The following is a 19183-nucleotide window of genomic DNA, read 5'->3' on the forward strand; positions in this document are numbered from 1 at the left end:
TTACACCACACCCCTCACTCTGTGACCACACCCCTTACACACCTGACACCTTACACCACACCCCTCACTCTGTGACCACACCCCTGACACCTTACACCACACCCCTCACTCTGTGACCACACCCCTGACACATTACACCACACCCCTCACTCTGTGACCACACCCCTGACACATTACACCACACCCCTCACTCTGTGACCAAACCCCTTACACCCCCTGACACATTACACCACACCCCTCACTCTCTGACCACACCCCTTACCCCCCGACACATTACACCACACCCCTCACTCTCTGACCACACCCCTTACCCCCCGACACATTACACCACACCCCTCACTCTGTGACCACACCCCTGACACCTTACACCACACCCCTCACTCTGTGACCACACTCCTCACTCTCTGACCACACCCCTGACACATTACACCACACCCCTTACTCTGTGACCACACCCCCTTACACATTACACCACACCCATCACTCTCTGACCACACCCCCTTACACATTACATTACACTCCTCACTTTGTGACCACACATTGACACATCTCTCACTTTCTAACCACACCCTTCACACTCTGGCCACACCCCCTTACACATTACATCACACCCCTCACTCTGACCACACCCCCTTTCACATTACATCACACCCCTCACTCTGACCACACCCCCTTTCACATTACAACAGTGAGCCAGGACACACATCTCAGTCTTGGACCCACCTCTGTGCACTTGACCACACCCCTTCACACTCTGACCACACCCCCTCTCACTTGACCACACCCCTCGTTTTCTGACCACACCTCCTCTCACTTGGCCACACCCCCTCGTGTTCTGACCACACCTCCTCTCACTTGACCACACCCCTCGTGTTCTGACCACACCTATTTTTTTTGTCTGTATTCAATGATTTCATCTGTACATTGATATGACTGGGTCCCTCCTCATGCTGTGCTGTGATTGGCCGTCCACAGGTGCAGACGCAGACGTTCCCCATGCAGACGCTGGCGGTGCAGACGCAGACTCAGCCGCAGACGGTGATGATCGCACCGACAGGCACACCCACACACAGATTCATACACAACCAGGTGATCTGTCAGCAGAACCCCGGCGCGGGCTTCCAGGGTGAGACTCACACACACTCACACACGCACACACTCTCTCACACACTCACACTACACACACACACTCTCTCTCACGCAGCTGTGTCTTTCTCAGTCATCCAGCCGCAGATGCAGAGCATCATGACATCACCACAGGTCCAGCCCATGACCATCCAGCACCAGCGGCTGCTGACTCCGTCCGGTCAGACCTTCCAGACGCTGTCCACCACCCCGGTCCACACCGTATCCCAGCAGGTGCCTGTACGTCTCACACACACTCACTGCAGACTGTTCTTACTGTGCTGTGTGATGTCATGTGTGACGCTGCGCTCTGATTGGCCGACAGGTGCTGCTGCACCAGCCACAGATCCTGAAGACAGACTCTCTGGTTCTGACCACGCTCAAACCGGACGGGACACAGGTGCTGTCCACTGTCCATAACCCACCGGGCCTCACCACCCTCACGGCACCCATCCAGACCACCTCGCTGCAGGTCCCTGTACGTCACACACACTACAGGACAGATGGGGGAATATTACACTCGATTGTTTAGATTGTCAAAAAATACTGTTATATAATTGCTATTAAATTAACCCTTTGCTGCTGGTATGGTGTAAAATAGTAAAAAAAAAAAATTAATTGAATTAAATCATATTTGTTTAAAATAAATTACGAATCAGTGTAAATAAATATATTTCTTAATAATTATTTATATTTTAAGAAAATAATAACTTAGAATATCTTTTTAAGACCAGATCTTTTGTTATGAACATTTAATGGAAAATCAGACATACTCATGCAGAGAATATTTTTTAAATTTTCATAAAAAATGTAATTTTTTTGTGATGACGTGATTGTTCTGATTGTACTGTGATGTGTTCATGTAATTTTCATATCTATATTTCATATATTGCTGATTATGGTTCTGAACGTCGTGGCTCTTTCACAGACGCTGATGAGCAGCAACATTCTGACCACTGTTCCCATGGTGATGGGAGGCGGAGACAAGCTGCCAATCAAGCAGCTCCCCTCGGGCACCGCCCACACAGGAGGCGGAGCCAGGGTGGGCATGGATCAGGGCGTGGCCATTACCGCTGGAACGGGAGGAGTCGTGAAGGAGGGTGAGAGACGGACGACACACAACATCATCGAGAAACGCTACAGATCGTCCATCAACGACAAGATCCTGGAGCTGCGCGACCTCGTGATGGGCAGCGACGCCAAGGTGAGTGTGCCGCACTGCATGCTGGGACACGTGGAGCTCAGGCGACGCTCTGACCTCTGTTTGATGTGATTGACAGATGCACAAGTCTGGCGTTCTGCGTAAAGCCATCGACTACATCAAGTACCTGCAGCAGGTGAACCACAAGCTCCGGCAGGAGAACCTGACGCTCAAGATGGCCAATCACAAGAACAGTGAGAGTCACATGACCACACGCCCAAACACACTGCTCACCAGTAGCTCTCACATCTGTGTCATCATCACACAATCATAACACTGATTAAACCCTATCAGTTTTTAATTCTGTTTTGATTTCCAATTCTATTCTAAAGGTAAGTTCATTAACTTAAATTCAGTACATTTTAATAATCAAAAGGATTATCTGGATTCTGTGTTTATGATTTAATACAAATCTATTATTAAAGATGATGGTTATCAAATGAATAAAACTTAAGAAATATGATTAATCTTTTAAAATATTATCAAATAAAATGCTGGACAACAGAGGTGTTTTAATTAAATTACAATTACTAATATATACTATTATAAATGTAATTCTTACTAATATTGATGTTGAAATTTGACTTTGTACATCCCTCCTTTTGCTTTAATTTATTAATATTTATGAAGTGATGTATAAACTTAATGCTTTTATCTTCTCATTTATACATTTGACAAGTGACTTGCCTGACATTTTGTCAGCTAAATGAAATTGTTATTAATAATTTATTAACTTTTACATTTTACATGACATGTTGTATTCATGAATCCCGAACGGTCATTCTGTGTGTCTAGACTGTGTACATGCTCTTGATGTGACGGCTGTGTTGTGTCTCGTAGAGTCGGTGTGTCTCTCTGATGATGTGGATCTGAAGCCGGAGATGGCCTTCATTTCTCCTCCTCCGTCAGATTCGGGCTCCAGCTCTCCTCCTCAGCTCTCGCCCTTCTGCATCGACTCGGAGCCGGGCAGCCCTCTGCTGGAGAACGAGAGCGTGAGATGCTGGCCCCGCCCCTCACTGCATATCACTGTGAGAGGCTGGCGCTCGTCTGACGTGTGTGTGTGTGTGCAGGTGAAGAGCGAGCCGGACTCCCCGTCATCAGTGGGTGTGATGGACAGCTCTCGTCTGCTGCTCTGCACGCTCACCTTCCTCTGTCTGTCGCTCAATCCTCTTCCGTCTCTGCTGGGGTCCGAGGACAGCGCCGGGCTGACGGTCACACATGGAACCACACGCTCGCTCTTCTCTCTGCCCACGCAGAGCTTCAGTGAGTCACATGACCTGATCACATGACCACCCACCTGCTCTGACGCTAACGCCTCGTGTGTTTCTGTCCATCCCTCAGGGGCGTGGCTGTGGTGTGTGTTGCCGTGGCTCCTGGTGTGGGTCCTGAGCGGGGTGGGCGTGGTCTGGGGGTGTGTCCGTGTGCTGTACCTGTGGGAGCCGGTCACGCCCCTTCACTCGCCCACCTCAGTGCGCTTCTGGAGACACAGGAAACAGGCCGACCTGCAGCTGTACCGGGTACACACACACACACACACACACACACACACACATACTCACACACACACACACACACACACCTACATTGTAGATTCAGTGATCATGTGTTGTGTGTGTGTGTCTCAGGGTGATTACGCGGCGGCTGTGGTCAGTCTGCACACCTGTCTGTCCATCTTGTCCAGAGTGCTGCCCTCCTCCACCCTCGACATCATCTGCTCGCTCTCCTGGAACCTGATTCGCTACTGCCTGCGGAAACCCGCCCCCCTGGGCTGGCTGGTGCGTCTGGTTGGAGGAAGACATGAGGGGGAGGAGTCACAGACCAGCTCACGCGATGCAGCGCTGGTGTATCACCAACTCAGCCAGCTGCAGCTCACAGGTGTGTGTGTGTGTGTGTGTGTGTGTGTGTGTGTATGTGTGCGTGCGTGCCTCAGTGTGTGTGAGTGAATGTGTGCATGTGCAAGTTTGTGCGTGTGTGTGAGTGTGAGTGTGTGCATGTGCAAGTCTGTGCGTGTGCGCTGAGTGTCTGTGTGCTTTATAGTGAGCATGTGCTCTATAGTTAGTGTTTTTCATATATAGTGACTGTGTGCTACAGTGAGTGTGCTCAATAGCGAGCATGTGCTCTATAGTGAGCATGTGCTCTATAGCGAGTGTGCTCTATAGCAAGTGTGCCCTCTACAGTGAGCATATAGTGAGTGTGTGCTCTACAGCAAGTGTGCTCAATAGCGAGCATGCTCTATAACCAGTGTGCTCTGTAGCGAGCGAGAGTGTGCTCTATAGTGAGTGTGCGTCATATACAGTGTGTGCTCTATAGTGAGTGCTCTGCAGTGAGCGTGCGCTTTATAGTGAGTGTGTTCTATAGCGAGTGTGCGTCATATATAGTGAGTGTGTGTCATGTATATGGTGAGTGTGTGTTATATATAGTGTGTGTGAGTGTTATAATGTGAGTGTGTGTTTCAGGTAAGCTGGATCAGCGGCCGCTCTGGGGTGTGTGTGTGTCTCTGAGCGCTGTGAATCTGAGCAAGAGCGCGGAGGGGAAGATGCCGGTCGCTCAGCGGATCCAGATCTTAGTGACAGCAGCCATCAGTCTGAGAGCAGCGCTGGGGAAACACCTCACCTGTCTGCCCGTGAGCACCACACACACACACACACACACACACACACACACTGATCTAAACACCTCACACACCTGCTGTCTGTGCCTCAGGGTTACCTGCTGAGCTGCGCCGAGGCTCTGGCCTGTCAGTCAGACTCTAAGCTCCTCCCAGACTGCCTGCGCTGGATCTTCACGCCGCTGGGCCGCCAGTTCTTCCTGAGCTGTGATTGGTCAGTGAGGGCGGAGAGCAGCGAGCAGATCTTCACATCTAAGAGAGATGAAGGTAAGCCTGAGCGACCGATGGATGGCCGTCTGAGCGTCCGGACGCAGGACTGACGTGTGTGTGTGTCTCTAGCGGATCCCATCGCGCAGCTGCACCGCTGCTTCTGTGAGAAGCTCCTGGAGAGAGCCGTGCACACACTGATCGAGCCGCAGAGCAGCAAACGAGCAGAGGACGCTGGGTAAAACACACTCACACACACCTGTTCACACAGTGGGTCCATAATTAACTACATCTACAGGTAGAACTAAAACAACTCTGATTGCAGTTTCCTTCGAGTAATAATGCAGCTCTAAATCTAATAACTGATGATTGTAGAGTTCTGTCATGTCTGCTGCAGGGAGTTCACTGGTGTTCTGGAGTTCCTGCAGCTGCTGAACAGCTGTACTGAAGACTCCGCCCCCTCCACCGCCCCCTTCCCTGCGCTGGCCAATCAGAGCTCCACACCAGGTGTGTGTCACTGCCTCGGTGTGTGTGTTGATGCGTCCTCACACGCTGACGTGTTGTTTCTCGTCTCTGCAGTCAGGGACCCTGTGTGCCGCTGGTGGGCGTCGGTGCTGAAGGCTGCGGTTCATTGGCTGCAGGGTGATGATGCGTCGGTGAGGTCACTGCTGGCGGAGGCGGAGCGAATGCCCAGAGCACTGCACACACTGGAGTGAGTGTTCACCCGTCAGAGTGTGTGTTCATGCCCGTGATGCTCCGGTCTAACCGTGTGTGTGTGTGTGTGTGTGTGTGTGTGTGTGTGTGTGTGTGTGTGTGTCAGTCACCCGCTGCCGAGGGCCGTGCTAGCTCTGTGTAAGGCTGTGCAGATGAGTGTGTGTCCACAGAAGGGCGAGGGGGTCGTCAGCTGCCTCAGTCACTGCCAGCGCTCCAGTGCTCACCTGCACATCAGTGTGTGTCAGACACACAACACCTGGCTGCACAAGGTACACACGCACACACACACACACACACACACACACACTGCTGATGTTTGCCCTGTTTTAGGGAGCACCCTACTTAGTGTAAGTGACTGATTTGAAACACTCTTCAGCCAGTTATCATTATGGTTGATGTTCTAGATCTTGTTACAGGTGTTGTCCGTGGTGTGGATTATCTTTATAGTTAATGTTTCAGTTATGTGTATAGTTTTAATGATAATTAATGCTAATTCTGATTAATATAAAGGACACACCGGTCTGTTTTTCTCGAGCCAATCATCTTCTCCGACTCTTTCAGGGGGTGGAGCTTCTGGTGTGTGACCTCCTCCTGACTCTGAGGACCAGCCTATGGCAGCGTGGAGGCGGGTCTAACGGGGAGCCAGGCCCCGCCCCCGGATCCCAATTGGCTGGATTTCAAAGGGACTTGAGCTCTCTTCGTAAGCTCGGCCAGGCCCACGGACAGGCCCAACACAAGGTGACCTTTGACCCCAGCCTACAGCTGACCTCTGCACTTGAGCTCCACATGCTATTAACAGTGTGTGTGTGTGTGTGTGTGTTTTAGCTGTTCCTGCATGAGACGACGGTCCGACTGATGGCAGGAGCCAGTCCCACACGCACACACCAGCTGCTGCGACACCGAACACACAACTACAGCACGACCGGTAAACACACACACACTCAGTCTCTCTAGAGTGTGTTCAGTATGTTGTGCTGACGCTGTGTTTGCGCTGCAGATGGTGTCTGTGCTCCGGGCGAGCGTGAGAGGGCTCATGCTATCCTGCTTGCATGTCGTCACCTGCCTCTGCCCCTGCTGACCCCGCCGGGTCACCGTGCTCGCCTGCTGGCCGAGGCCAAGCGCACGCTGGAGCGAGTGGGAGACCGCAGATCCCTGCAGGACTGTCAGCAGATACTGCTGCGGCTCGGAGGAGGAACCACCATCGCTGCCACATAACACACACACACACACACATTCTTACACACAAACACACACACACTTTCTTACACACTCACACACACATACACACACATTCTTACACACACACTCTCTCTCTCTTCTCTCTCTCTCTCTCTCTCTCTCTCTCTCTCTCTCTCTCACACACACACACACACACACTCATATTTATACATACACACAAACACACATATTCTCACACACACTCTCACACAAATATAAATATGTATTTATGCACACACTCTCACACACTGAATCTTCTTTAGCTGTATGTTAGTCATGATCATGTTAATATTAGATGTACATTAGTTGCATCCTCAACACACACACACACACAAACACACACACACACACACACACACGTATGTTGTACAGAACTGTGTCTTGTAGACCAAAGTCTTGTAGTGCTAGTGAGATACATGAGGGTTATTATATAATTATTATTTCACGTGAGGACCTTAACGCTTCATCATGTGTTATTTCTTCAGTTAGTTTCTGATGTGTTTGTTTTATTTTGCTTTGGTAGTATTCTGTGTTTATTCTTTTATATTTGAATAGATGACAGCGGGACTTTTATTATGACAACATGTGGTGATGATGATGATGATTATGTAATATCTCTCACACACACATCAGAATGAGCTGTTAATGCAGAAAAGATACACGCGTGTATTGGTGTTTTTAATAATTTAATCTGAAGCTTCTGGTTGTGTTTTAATATCTAACTGTATTAGCTCTCTCTCTGCAGCTCAGTCACATGCACTCTTTCTGCTCTCTCTTCTGTTCATGTGTTTGTCTGAATTTCTACATCTTTTGAATTTCTTTTTTTTTTTTTGTAATAAAACTGCAGATGCCGTTGAAGAACCATCTTATGTTTGTGTGCAGTTCATGAAACCCAATACAAATACACCAAACACACTCCAGTTTAGTTTAGTTTCTTATAGAGCACGTTTCTTCTGTCACAAGAGCAGACCAAAGTGCTGTGAAAGACCTAACAAAACACAGCATTAGAAAAAAAAGCCTGATATTTAAAAAATCCTTTTTGAACCGTGATCAAAGAGAGGGCAGAGTGGATGGTTGGCTGTAAGTTATTCAGTAACTTGAGGACTGAAAATCAAAAAAGCCTAATCATCTTCCTGAGACCACAGTATCTGGAGCTATTTATTCCTCCAGGATTTCACATCCTCAAGATATGTAACCGTAGTAGAACAGGACTTTGGTGTAATGGGACGGATATTTGAGTATCGCCAGTAGTACGCAGTCTCATATTTCCTCAGAATAGACTCCAGAGGTAACATATACAGAGAAACAGTATCAGACCTAATATAGAGCCTTGTGGGACCACGCATGATAGAGGAACTAAAGGAGTCGCAATTGTATTACCAACTGTAATTGATACAGACCTAATTGACATCTAGAATTAGAAGAGCAGAGTTACCACAGTCCAAAGTGAGCAAGAGGTCATTTGTCACTGTAAGGAAGACTTATGGATTAAGTCAATTTTTAGAAATTAAATCTGAGAAACTTTATTGCCTGTTATGTTTTCACATATGAAGAATTTGTTTTCATGACAGAAGCTCAGCAGTGCTTCGTTCTGGTGCTCAGTGCTCTGTAGCGTCGACCAGATGGCAACAGGTCAAAGAGGGAGTGTGCTGGATGTGAGGGGTCCAGAGTGATTTTAACAGCCCTTTTGCTCACTCTGGATAAGTACAGTTCTTGAATAAGAAGGGAGGGTTGTACCGATGATTCGCTCAGCAGTCCGGACAGTTTGAGTCTGCGCAGTACGCCCGACCCCCAGGAAGTGTGTGCTTCTAATTGACTTCACTTGTCTCCGTTGAATCCAATGGGGTTGCTGTGTCCATTTCTGTTTTACTGTCTATGGTAATAAGAGGATATCAAAGAACATTAATGATAAAACACGGATATTTTCCACATCGGAAGAAGTAGTATAGGTTTTTTGTTCGAGATGAGTAATCGAGAGGCTCGTGGAGTGTCATCAACATCAGCCTGAGGGAAGTTTGTAACTAATATAATAAATAGAAACATCGAGATGTAAGTGTTATTCCTGTGCAGAACGCATCGGTTGGGTCTTTATTTAGATTGGTCAGTGTTTGTCTTGTATAGGTTTGTTATTTACATGTCTGCAGAGCACTTATGAGAGAGAGACTGTGTGAGTGAGTGTTAAAAGAAAAGAAGAAATCTGATTGGTTAGCTGTGTTCCGTCCACCAATCAGGATGACTCAGATGTGCTGTCAGTGGTGACACGCTACTGTGATGTCAGCAGAGGGGGTGTGGCTTTGAGGACGACTCCCTCTGCATCTTGAGTCCCTTCTGTGTCCTGTACCTGTGTGACGGAGACCACGACCAAAGATCGGACAGGTAAGGCTGCTAAAGAGCCTCCACTTGATGTTCAGCATTGAAATCTGTTGAGTGTGTGCTGTTGTGTAATTTATCTTGTATTAAATGCAACTTTTATTGCATAATTTAAGAGCGTTTAGGGATGTAATCCTCTTGCTCTCTGTGTGTTGTCAGTGTGTCGAGTTCTGGTGTCATATCCTATTCTTCCCTTATATATCTTTAATCCCAGTCAGGGTGACGGATCAGTGTCATCATCCTTCATCCTGCTTCATCATCCTTCATCCTCTTTCATCATCCTTCATCCGGCTGCAGAATGACCCGCTTGGATCCGCCTCTGAACCGGGCGAGCCCCCGTGACTGGACCGAGGTGTCTCAGAAGTGAAGTTTTTCTCACGGTGAGGAAAACACCAGTATCCAGTTACCGCTCGAGCAGCTGGTGGTGTTGTTCAGATAGATCCAGTGGAGGTTTGGGGTGTCAGGAGGTGTCGGGTTGCACTGGGCTCTTCCTGAGCACTGCGTCACAGTGCATGAGAGCAGTATCATTTCACATATTAACACAGGTCTTGATTTTGTCTCTGTCCGCAGGCATCATGAAGGAACAGAGGGAACAGGACAGTGGATATTTCTCTTTGGGGAGGTCTGCGGTCAGGAGAGCTTTCCCTGATCAAAGCCCTTCTGCTCCCTATCGGCATTTAGAGAGAGGGCATCCCCTGCCTAGCAACAAAAGTCCCGAACCCAAAGCCACCATTCCATTTCGGAACCCGGATCTGGGCGTCCCTTCAGAAAGGAGAACCTCTGAGTTTCAGAATGCAGCGCAGCTTGCGAAAAACAATCCTCCGCAGTATCCTCCAGAAGAGCTGGATCTAAGCCTGGAGGATAAGGCCCTCGCAGGACCCCGGGCCCTGAGTTACACACCTATCAACCAAGATGAATCTTTCTGGGCCTCCAGTCGAAAAGATGGACGAAATGCCCACACGTCTCCCTTGTGGCAATCGGGAACGCTCAACTCTTCCCAAAGAGGTTCTGGCCTCTCCCGTTCCTCCTCTCCCTCTCGTAGTACCTCTGTGTTCAGACGGGGCGAGTCCGATCAGGATCAAGCATCGGTCAGCCTGGCACACAACAGATACTCTGGAAACCTCCGATCATTTGCAAGCACTGTGGGCAGCATCAGTAGCATCAATAAGTCTCAGTCGTACATGGATCTGAGAGGCACTTTACAGGAACCCGAGACCAACAGCTCCTTCATTGGGTCTACAGAGAACCATGGGAGCTCGTCCCCTTCCAGACGGAGTTATGACAGTCCTGCTGTTAGGAAAACTGAAGCTAAAAGCCCTTCCTATGAGCATGGTCATGACAGAGAGGGTCTCTCTTCCTCCTCCTTGAAGAGCCGCTATGATTCCAGAAGCCAGTCCCATGTGGGGAGGCTGGAGACCAATGTCTCATCAAATCAGACTCAAGAGAGTCGACGAAGTGCGTCTCCAGTCAGAAAGGGCTATGGAGCACCAAACCAATCAGATAGACAATCCATATCTAATGGATGGAGTTATGACAGAAAAAGCCCCTCCCCATCCAGAAGAAGCTATGAAATGCAAAGCCAAGCCACAGTGAAGAAACCAGAGGCCAGGAGCTCCCTTCACAGCTACAGCCGAGACAGCCGACACTCTTCCCCAAATAGAGGACCTCACCAAAACCCTGGTCCATCATCCCTTCATAAGTCCAAAACAAGCCCGTCATCATACAACCGTGGTCCAGAGAGCTGCAGTCCCTCCCCCTTAGCTCAGAGCCAATCTCCTCCTCGCAAGTCAGAGAGTGGGTGGAGCTCCACTGTGTCCGCATTGATGCGTGAGATTGCAGACCACGCCTCTTTGAGGAACACTATGAGTGACAGAACTGGCTCCACCTCTTATCTTAGAAAAACCCTTAGTGGCCAATCACAGCAGGAATCAAACCCTTCATCAGGCCGCTGGAGAGGCTCCTCCCACTCCCTCCACAGCCAATCAGTCTCAAATAACTGCTTCCCATCACACCACAGCAGAGAAGAGAAACAAATCAGCTCCTTTACCAGATCTGCCTCTGATTCCAGGGAAACACCTCAAGACAGAAACAAGGGGAGCAGCGTTAGACAGAACCCAGAGGTAAAAAGCTCCATGTCCAACCACCTACGAGCACAGAGACCACACAGAAGCTCCTCCCCTCCGGTCCAAAGACACACCTCCTCTCACAGCTCTGTGGACTCTGAGTCAGGTCATCTCTCAGCCGGGTCACTGGGTCACGACCCGAGGGAAGATTCCATGATGACTGACCTGCCCAAGGTCAAAGCGGTCTTCCAGAGGGAGGATCCGAGTCACCTGAGGAAGACTGAGAGCAGACAGAAACAAGAACTTCCCCGCTACAAACCGGCAAGGTGGACCGAGTCTGATCACTGTTCAACACAGTAACACAGTGTAGTTTAATTAAATATAACAATACAGTCAGCTCCAAATATGAAACATGTACATGTAAAGGCCAGAGTCTGTGTAGGACACTGTTTTCATATGTGTCTAGTCGTATTTTCAGAAGAGGGTCACACGTGGTCAGTGGGAGGAAGTGACCGGGGTAAGCTGAACCTGTGTTTGTGTGTTTCCAGTCACTCCCAGAGTAAAGCTCCTCACTGGGAATGAGACAAACCAGAGGATGGAAGAGACAGTGGTACACTATCAAGGGCTCACTCGTCCAGCTCCCTACACACACAGGTGAATAAACACATAACCATATCCTCTAACATTCACATGAAAATACTGAATATAATAGGATAAAGATAAATGATTCTTCAACTGAACTGAAACTGTTCCTAAAGGCCCATTCACCCCATGCATGACATCCATTACGACAAACTATTAATACCATTCAGTGTTTTAATAATTGTTATAATTCTGCAAAAACAAAAAGTATACACCCCAATTTCAAATCACTTTCAGAGCAGTTTTTCCAGGTGATGAACCATAAAAACATTGACAGCCAATTCAATCCATCTAGTTTAAAGAGCTCAAGCATTTATAGTGACAAACGGTTTAATGTATATTTTTATAGTTATCACTAGTTGTATATAGATTTACAGTTGTCTTTATACTTACTGTAGCTATTATAGTCATCATTAGAGTTTACACCATTATTGTTATTATTAAAGTGAGAGGTTTTATACTTATCGTTATTGTAATCATTAGTTATTGTTATTGTTCTTGATGTGTAAGAGCCTGTGAAGTGATTTAGGCACCAGTAAGATGTAATGTGTATATGCCACAGTCCTCAGTAATGTTTTAAATATTACATCTAGTCTGCCGCCTGCATGTATGTGACATTATATTCACCTGTACAGGTGAACAGTTCAGTCCAGTCATAATCTTATCTGGAGCACACACTGTCTCCTGTGTTTCTGCTGTGTTTGTGCCAGAGAGCCAGCAGTCAGACTCGGTGCAGCAGATCATCAGGACTGAAGCAGGTGATGTAATGCCTCTGTCTGCATGTGGAGGCGCTGTGGGCTGAGTGTGGCTCACTGCAGCGAGGAACGGACTGATGAAGAACCAACATAACAGGCACGTCATGACCTCATGACACGCACCTTTAAAGAGACCATTCACTCATAGTTAAATCTCTCGACTACATCTACTCACCAAATTGATGTACCAAACCATGACTTTCTTTCTTCCACACAGCACAAAAGGAGATTTTAGGCCGAATGACAGCTGTATAGGGATGAGTATCAATCCTCACATAAACATCAAACTTAAAGTGCATTGTTAATTATTCATTTTATTAACTTAGCAAGGAATTTGGTGCATCAGATAAGTTTCTAAGTAGAAAGATAGACGTAATATTAGCGAATAATTGTGTAGGACTGAACTATTTCTCCTGGCAGACAGCATTCATTCACAGTGCAGTGTTGGTTATCACGGTTAGAGACTTTATATTGGGTCAGATATACTGAGCAGTATAGTGTACATGTAATATTTATTTTAATTAGGCTGTGCTAGGAAAGTTATTTAAACTGGTTGTTAAAAGCTGTGTTCTGTAATTGCTGTTAATAAATCTATCAGAAAAACACTTGTGCTAAAGTTTCATCTTTATGGCTACAACAGCCTGACAATTAACCACTAGAGGAATAATAACTATAATTTTCTGTAGAACCAAGGCAATAATAATAATAATAACGATGTATTTTAGCACTTCTGTAGCACCATGGTTATTTATCAGCACAGCAGGGCTTGAAAACGAAAAAATAATTCAATCCGTTCACTCCAAGCAGAATCTATATTTTAATGTTTCTGTTCTGCGTTCCTCTGATATTATTACCGTTCCGAAACCGGTTCGGGGGAAAAAATACCGGTTAATAACGTTATTTAAATATATATATATATATATATATATATATATATATATATATATATATATATATATATATATATATATATATATATATATATATATATATATATATATATATATTATTTGAATGTAATTTGCCTAGTAATAATAATTTAATAATAATAATAAAGTATAGCGTTTTCCTTACTCAAAAAAAGGAAAACAAATAGAGATCTAATGCTTACAGTTTACAGCTTACACCAGATTTTGTCCAAATGTAAGCCAGGCCTACTTAAAAAAAAAAAAAAACTAAAAAAATCTATCAACACTTTAAAATTATTTTTAAGATATTTAAAAATGTTTGTCGCATTGTTTAAAAAAACACTTGTATAAGATTGCGTTTTGAGAGTAAAAAAAAAAAATGTAGGCCTAAGTCGCGGCATGATTATGTCCAATGACTCTGGCGAGCGGAGCTTCTCAAAGTTAGGAATAATCAAAGGAGAGCTGCGGTCCTCAGTTGGGCAGGAAAGGCTAAGCATGCAGGGCTTGAGTGTAGAGACCGCGCGGGATGGATTTTTCCCGCAAGATTTTCTCCCGCTCCCGCCCGCGAACGATCAAGTTTCGTCCCGCTACCGCCTGCAAAATCGCGCGGGTAAAGTATAAGGTTTTTTATTTTATTTTTTTTATTAATAAATTGCATATTCTGTCTGCTACTCTGTTCTTTTTTCAGTTGCTCCCTGTTGAACACAAATGTAAAAAAGAAAAAAATTTTTCGTTTTATTTGCGTTTAATTAAATGGATGAAAGGAACGAACAAGGAACTTAGAACATAGAAATACAGTAAAAAAGTAAGAAATGTAAATAAAAAATATACCTATTAGGCTATAGTATAGCCTAATGAATTATATAATAATAATAAACCTGGATTTATTTCATGTTCAAAGGAAAATTAGCCTATACTGCTTAACAATACCTTCTTTTCTTCAAACATAAACAAACAAAAAAGATCATTTTTCCTCAATAACAACATAGACCAATTTTTAATATTTAGCTAAATAAATAAATAATTACAAATAAACGGAATTAATATATATATATACTGTAGACTAAGATTACTAATGCAGTCTGTGCAGGAATAGCATGTTGTTCATTGATGAGGGCTTCAGATTAATCCGTCTCTGCGCATTTATGCGACCGCAATTACTGAAAGGCCTCTCCAATGGTGCGCTGGGAGCTGAATGCACATGGCGTGTTACTTTGCTTAATCTCAGAAACTCTTGATATCGCCTTTTCCACCACTGGATCTCTCGCTATCTCGGAATGGAATTACACGTCGCTGTCCATGGTTTCATCAGCATCCTCCCATTCAGCAAAGTCTATTTTATTTTATTTTAGTCTATTATAAATAAAGGTTGATCTGTTTTTAGTAATTTTATTTTGCTAGATATTTCCACTTTGCGGGAGTCCCGCAAATAAGTTTATTTTCCCGCAACCCCCACACAATAATATCCCGCGTCCGCATTCATCAATCAAATATTGTCCCGCGCACTCGGTTGCGCTGGGTCCCGCGGTACTCCCAGGTCTCTACTTGAGTGTAGTATGCACAATGCACCAACGCCTAGTAAAGATAGGCCCTTTTTGCCCTGCGTCATCGGGCCCAATTTGGTCTTAATCCGGTCCTGAAGGCGGTGCATTGAGACTTGTGAGTTCACAGCTGAGCGGACAGAGTCACATTTGCATATGCTGTACTGCTGGAATTCTGATTGGTTGACAGCAAATTTCAAATATTGAACGGAACGATAAAATAACGTTATTAACCAGTTAATGGCCAGTCAAAATTTTCGATGTTCGGAACTAAAAAAAATAATTTCGTTTGTGTTTCTGGTTCTGTTCCTGTCAAAATATCGTTCGTTTCCGGTTTTCGTTTTCGTTCCTTGAACTGGTTCAGAGCCCTGTTTATCCGGAGTTTATCTTGTATAGAGGGGCCCCACGTGTGCAGGGGCTTCGGAGTGGCCAGACATTTGTTTGTTTTTTTACTTAAGCACGAACCAGGCACGGTGGCGCATAGTTCCAGTTTGGATGGGCCAGACAAATTGTGAACAAATTAAAATCGTTATTTAATCACTTTTTTTTAAATCACACTCTTATCTGTGCGTATACATAATATAGATTTTAATAGCTTGATGCTCTTTAAATATTTAGTTGCATTGTTAAATGCTTCGGTGCATAGGACAGACCTATCCGCGATCGCTGTCCATGGTTCTGACCAGAGAAGAGCGCTCTGGGATCTCCATTACGCATGAAACACATCATACCTGGGCTGCGTTTCCCAACGCTGTCTCTTAGCGTGCTACGAAGACTCTTAAGGTATAACTTAACTACAGGTGTACTACCACTAAAGGTACACCATTGCTAGGCGTCTTCAGGGCTATCATCCACTCGCGAGGCAGAGGGAGGGGGGGGGGTGGAAATATGTGACGTCATTATGTTTTTTAATGTAATCAATGTTGATTATGAAAGTGAGCATGCAGCATGAGAAAGATATGATACATCATGAGATGCACAATATGTCTGGAGACATGGGTAAAACATTTGACCACTTCATTAAGTTTTGTTTTGTGGCCTCTTTTTAAAAAGATTTTCGTTTTGTATAAACTGTCTCTTAATTTTGATCAATGTTTCATACACCAGTTTTTAATAAATAAAAAGCAAATATATAGCAGACAATGTACCAAGGCGGTCATGATCACTTGCAGTGATGTGAGCTGGAGGACACCGAAACTCAGCGTGTGCCTCACTGATTTGAGAAGTATAGGCTATATATTACAGAAAGCTTGAAATGTCTACTTTTAAACGAAAATATTCAAACCAAAATAAACAGGCTACTCTCTGATTATGTAATCTAGCTATATGAAATCTGAATTTCTCTCACACAGAGATTTCGGTACACCGAAAACACCAGGGCCCCGATAACTCTCACTCTTAGCGCTCTAAGAAGACCTCGAAAGATATATCTTACCAAAGTTGTGTATGTTCCTAAGTGTGTTCCCCGAAGTGTCCCTTAGGAAGCTTCTTAGCACGCTGCCTCTTACGTCTGACGTCACAAGAGCGCTGTCCAAAGTGAAGGTGCTGAATTATTTGGCATCGATTGCTCAGGAATCGATTTTCCACTTCACGCGAAGGTGCAACACAGCGTTAGGAAAGACAACACGTTCTATGCAAATGAAACATTCCCATATTATTATAGTAACATTTATTTTAACATAGTTTAACTTATCAGTAGAATATAGACTATAAGTTAAATGATCAAATGGTCAGTAATATGTTCACACCATATGTTGTGATGGTTAGATGAACCGTGGATCCCTCTCTAATCATCCACCCTCCTATCCCTCGCTTCTTGACATGGGTTTAACGACTTATAAAAAATATATATTACACTTTTATATTAATGGTAAGGTACTTTACAATCAGAATTGATTGGCAAGCAGCTGCAGTTACTTCTGTTTAATGCAGTATTGATTGCAATTGGTTTATGTTTTTAATAAAAATCTACCTATCTACAATGAACAGAGAGAGAGAGAGTTAGATACAGAATATGATGGGGAAGCAACGTAAAAAAGGGCACCAAGCCTCTTGTCAGGGGAAGTTGAAGTTTTGCTCGACATTGCCATGAGGTCAGAGATCACACCCCAATGGTCCATTATAGCCTGCATGTTTATGGCCGTGTATCCCTTTCGTGATATGTACACCTGATCAATCACTGATGGATTGGAGATAGAGATGAGTGCCATCCACCAGAATGTAATCCCCGGCATGACGCAGAAGAGGTTGGTGACAGTGTGGATGCACCTCCACACCGAGGTCTTGATTAGGCTGTAGCCCTCTCCCACGACCTCGATGAAGCTCTCTGTAGCAGAAAAAAAAAAAAAAACTTGCGTTGGGCTTCAGGGTTTAAAGCAAAATTCCACCGCATCCTGGCTAGCGCAGGTCTGAGAAGGTCCAGCAGCTCCATTATGAGCTGTATTGGGAGGAGAATTTTTTTTAATATAGCCACGTCAGGAAAAATGTCAAAAGGGCTCAAGTTTTGCCGAATAAAAAAATTGACATGGACTAAACAGCTCCGCTTCCGGCTCCGTCTTTGATTCAATACAAGGATACATTGGATTACTGCTATAGTTGGTCGCTTACTGGACACCACCATGATTATCCATTTATAGATCTTAGCCATTTAGAGCCAAACTGTTTGCCAGATTTTAATTATCAAAAAATTGATTGCCAATTCGCTTTAATTACATTACGAAAAAGCCTAGGCTAATTAGCACCATATTATTTCTGATACCACATAAAGTCAACTTCATAAATAGGCCTGTATCCATTGTGGACATAATTTATTATGAGTCTTAAAAAATAACATAAAATCATTGTTGAGCCACAACATTGTCAACACACCATAGTTTGACTTGTACTTCGCTGTGTTGGTTTCTAAAGACTGCTGTACAGTAGCGTCTTGAGCTCAAACAACGCTAAGAGAGATTACGAGCTTATGGTCCAGACCAACCTTACGAAAGTGTGACTTACAGAAGATATATACTTAGTGTACGAACGTGTCGGGAATCATGCCATAAGGTTAAGAGAGAGGTTAAGGAATAGGTTAAGAACTGCTTAGCGATAAGAATGTTTTGGGGAACCGGGCCCAGTATAATATGAGTTAACATGTCTTTATCATGTGTTGTAAAGCTCATCTACAGCTGAAGACATGTTTCTGATGTTATGGGACAGATTTACTGATAGCTTGCACCAGTCCTGTCAGGAAAACTGATACAGTTGTTATTGGAGAGGTTATGAACTAACATTGCTGCATGTGTGTGGTAGTTGATATATTTAACCCATTGTTGTGCCTGCTAATAATGTCTGCTAGGAGATCCAGCATCTTCTCCTCGTCTCAGTTATTGAGAACACCAGACAAACACATTATTTCTGCTCATTATGAGTCTGTGCTCGTTCACTTGCACACTGTCAGTGGACCAAGAGCTGAACCGGTTTACTAAATCTGTCCCTGTATTCTGCATTAGTTTGTACTAAATGACAGCTCACTACTGTTTTCACTAGTGTTGGAGACTGTAATATTATTATTAAGAGAAATCTTGCAGTAAAGCGCTTCCTCCATCAGGAGATATTTACACACTTCACCAGGATCAACACACTACATTCACAGGTTTGGGATCGCTGTGATTGTGTTTTTACGTTAAGTCTCTTCTGCTTACAAAGGCTTTTAATAGATCCAAATACAGCAAAGAGAGTAATGTTGTGAAATATTTTCTTCTGGGATCAAAGCTGAATCCAGCATCATTATTCCAGTCTTATATATAATAACGTTTACTAGATATGCTCCATAATAACTTTTGTAATTTA

The 19183-nt window shown here is 44.7% G+C and overlaps 2 protein-coding genes across 4 annotated transcripts in view; both read left to right on the forward strand.

Annotated features, from left to right (window-relative positions):
• The window catches only part of LOC113054763 (sterol regulatory element-binding protein 2-like), a 10491-nt gene extending 2554 nt beyond the window's left edge, over nt 1-7937 (forward strand). Inside the window, exons 3-20 of one of the 3 annotated variants that reach the window (XM_026220565.1) lie at nt 976-1126; nt 1205-1365; nt 1451-1597; nt 2054-2329; nt 2406-2520; nt 3167-3318; nt 3397-3589; nt 3668-3843; nt 3952-4201; nt 4783-4949; nt 5030-5201; nt 5274-5379; nt 5539-5648; nt 5721-5853; nt 5962-6124; nt 6417-6593; nt 6681-6780; nt 6853-7937. In XM_026220565.1, coding sequence (XP_026076350.1) covers nt 976-1126; nt 1205-1365; nt 1451-1597; nt 2054-2329; nt 2406-2520; nt 3167-3318; nt 3397-3589; nt 3668-3843; nt 3952-4201; nt 4783-4949; nt 5030-5201; nt 5274-5379; nt 5539-5648; nt 5721-5853; nt 5962-6124; nt 6417-6593; nt 6681-6780; nt 6853-7070 — 2967 coding nt within the window. In that variant the 3' untranslated portion in view covers nt 7071-7937. Of the gene's footprint in view, nt 1-975; nt 1127-1204; nt 1366-1450; nt 1604-2053; nt 2330-2405; nt 2521-3166; nt 3319-3396; nt 3590-3667; nt 3844-3951; nt 4202-4782; nt 4950-5029; nt 5202-5273; nt 5380-5538; nt 5649-5720; nt 5854-5961; nt 6125-6416; nt 6594-6680; nt 6781-6852 lie in introns of all 3 variants that reach the window. The other 2 variants (XM_026220546.1, XM_026220556.1) reach the window with 2 other exon arrangements.
• Nucleotides 7938-8897: 960 nt separating this feature from the next.
• LOC113054946 (serine/arginine repetitive matrix protein 2-like) lies at nt 8898-13508 on the forward strand. The gene is made up of 5 exons (XM_026220763.1): nt 8898-9449; nt 9658-9823; nt 10014-11832; nt 12055-12160; nt 12859-13508. The coding sequence occupies exons 3-4, from the start codon at nt 10019-10021 to the stop codon at nt 12086-12088; spliced, it is 1848 nt and encodes a 615-aa protein (XP_026076548.1). The 5' UTR covers nt 8898-9449; nt 9658-9823; nt 10014-10018; the 3' UTR covers nt 12089-12160; nt 12859-13508.
• Nucleotides 13509-19183: the final 5675 nt, after the last annotated feature.

This window comes from Carassius auratus, chromosome 3 (assembly GCF_003368295.1).
Source record: "Carassius auratus strain Wakin chromosome 3, ASM336829v1, whole genome shotgun sequence".
In the NCBI taxonomy this organism is placed as follows: Eukaryota; Metazoa; Chordata; class Actinopteri; order Cypriniformes; family Cyprinidae; genus Carassius; species Carassius auratus.

Bases quoted from the DNA above. Each gene is read 5' to 3' on its own strand.
- LOC113054946 (XM_026220763.1), top strand. From the start codon at position 10,019: ATGAAGGAACAGAGGGAACAGGACAGTGGATATTTCTCTTTGGGGAGG. The intron at 11,833-12,054 runs GTGGACCGAGTC...GTGTGTTTCCAG, and splicing joins CCCCGCTACAAACCGGCAAG to TCACTCCCAGAGTAAAGCTC.